This window comes from Terrapene carolina, unplaced genomic scaffold (assembly GCF_002925995.2).
Source record: "Terrapene carolina triunguis isolate 2854851 unplaced genomic scaffold, T_m_triunguis-2.0 Scaffold7078, whole genome shotgun sequence".
In the NCBI taxonomy this organism is placed as follows: domain Eukaryota; kingdom Metazoa; phylum Chordata; order Testudines; family Emydidae; genus Terrapene; species Terrapene triunguis.
The window spans coordinates 1-1320 of record NW_020671429.1 but is presented as its reverse complement, the minus strand read 5'-3'; the positions used below and the strand labels follow the sequence as shown (position 1 = coordinate 1320).

The 1320-nt window shown below is 40.5% G+C and overlaps 1 protein-coding gene across 1 annotated transcript; it reads right to left on the bottom strand.

The window, feature by feature from the left end:
* Window positions 1-726: 726 nt before the first annotated feature.
* Window positions 727-1311, bottom strand: LOC113408306 (olfactory receptor 287-like; the record flags this gene model as incomplete). Its single annotated transcript, XM_026661486.2, has 1 exon — window positions 727-1311. A coding segment is annotated over exon 1 (570 nt), but the record flags the coding sequence as incomplete, so codon positions are not given.
* Between the last annotated feature and the right edge of the window lie 9 nt (window positions 1312-1320).

Genomic DNA, 1320 nt, shown 5'->3' with positions numbered 1-1320 from the left:
CAGTCCCTTTCCCAATAGTTTTGAAGCTCAATGCAGTTAGCTCTTGTCGCAAAAAGCCACTAAGATGCTACTATCTGTTCCTTTATGGTTTACCTGTTTCACCCCAAATGCATTGCTAACTATTACAAGATACATATTGCTACATTTTATAACCTTAGGTCAAGCTGGTATGATTCCATAACCTTCAGTCAAGCACTCATAACTCTCACGCTATCTTATGCCAACTCCAACTTCTGCTAGGCCTCATTCTAACCCCTTAACAATTAATGATTAAAACCTAGAGCCAGCCTACTTTTAATACATATATTTTGTATTAAATATTTGTATATCCTGTGCTTCACATTACAGCTAGATTATATTTTACCCAAACTATAAACCCTCCAAGATCAGATCAGTGGACAACAGTCAATAACTTGATCTCATCCAAGAAAAAAGTAGCAGTTTATTACTGCAAATGAGGAAAGCTAAAAAGCAAAGACATGATCTCCTGCACAAAGAAAGTAGATTAGGATTTAAGGGAGGATTTAGGTGTCTGACTCCCATTTTAAGAAAAAATGAGTTGGTTGCCCTTTGAAATTCTCTGCATCAACCCTTTTTTCCAAATTTTCTACTATATTCATGACCTTCAGGAATGTTTTGGTCCTTTTGACTAAATTTCTACTAAATCCAGCTTGTTTGAAAATGACTTCACATCCTACTGAATGCCTTTGCCAAGGCTTCCCTCACCTCTTTGTTTCTTAAAGTGTAAATGAAAGGGTTTAATATCAGAGTTACAACAGTGCTAAAGATGTTGATTGTTTTATTCAAATCCAATGAGCTTTGTGCAGAAGGCTTGACATACAGAAAAGTGATGGAGCCGTACCAAATAGTCACAACAGTGAGATGGGCAGAGCAAGTGGAAAAGGCCTTTTGCCGGTCTTGGGCTGATGGGATTCTCAAGATGGTGGAGATGATGTAAAAGTAGGAGACCAGTGTTATCGCGCATGAGACCACGACAACAATGATTGAGATAATGAATGCTGCCAGTTCAATGAGGCTTGTGTCAGTGCAGGAGAGTGCTATCCAGGAATCTATGTCACAAACGAAATGATTGATGATGTTAGGGCCACAGAAAGACAGCCTGGCTATTAGAGATGCCAGCACAGAGATAGCCAGGAAACCACACAGCCAAGAGATAAGGGCCAGCCGAACAGTGATGGTGCTGTTCATGAGGGAGCTGTAGCGCAATGGGTGGCATATGGCCAAATAGCGGTCATAGGCCATGACAGCCAGCAGGAAACATTCTGTAGAACCCATGGAGAGGAAAAAGAACAATTGCAG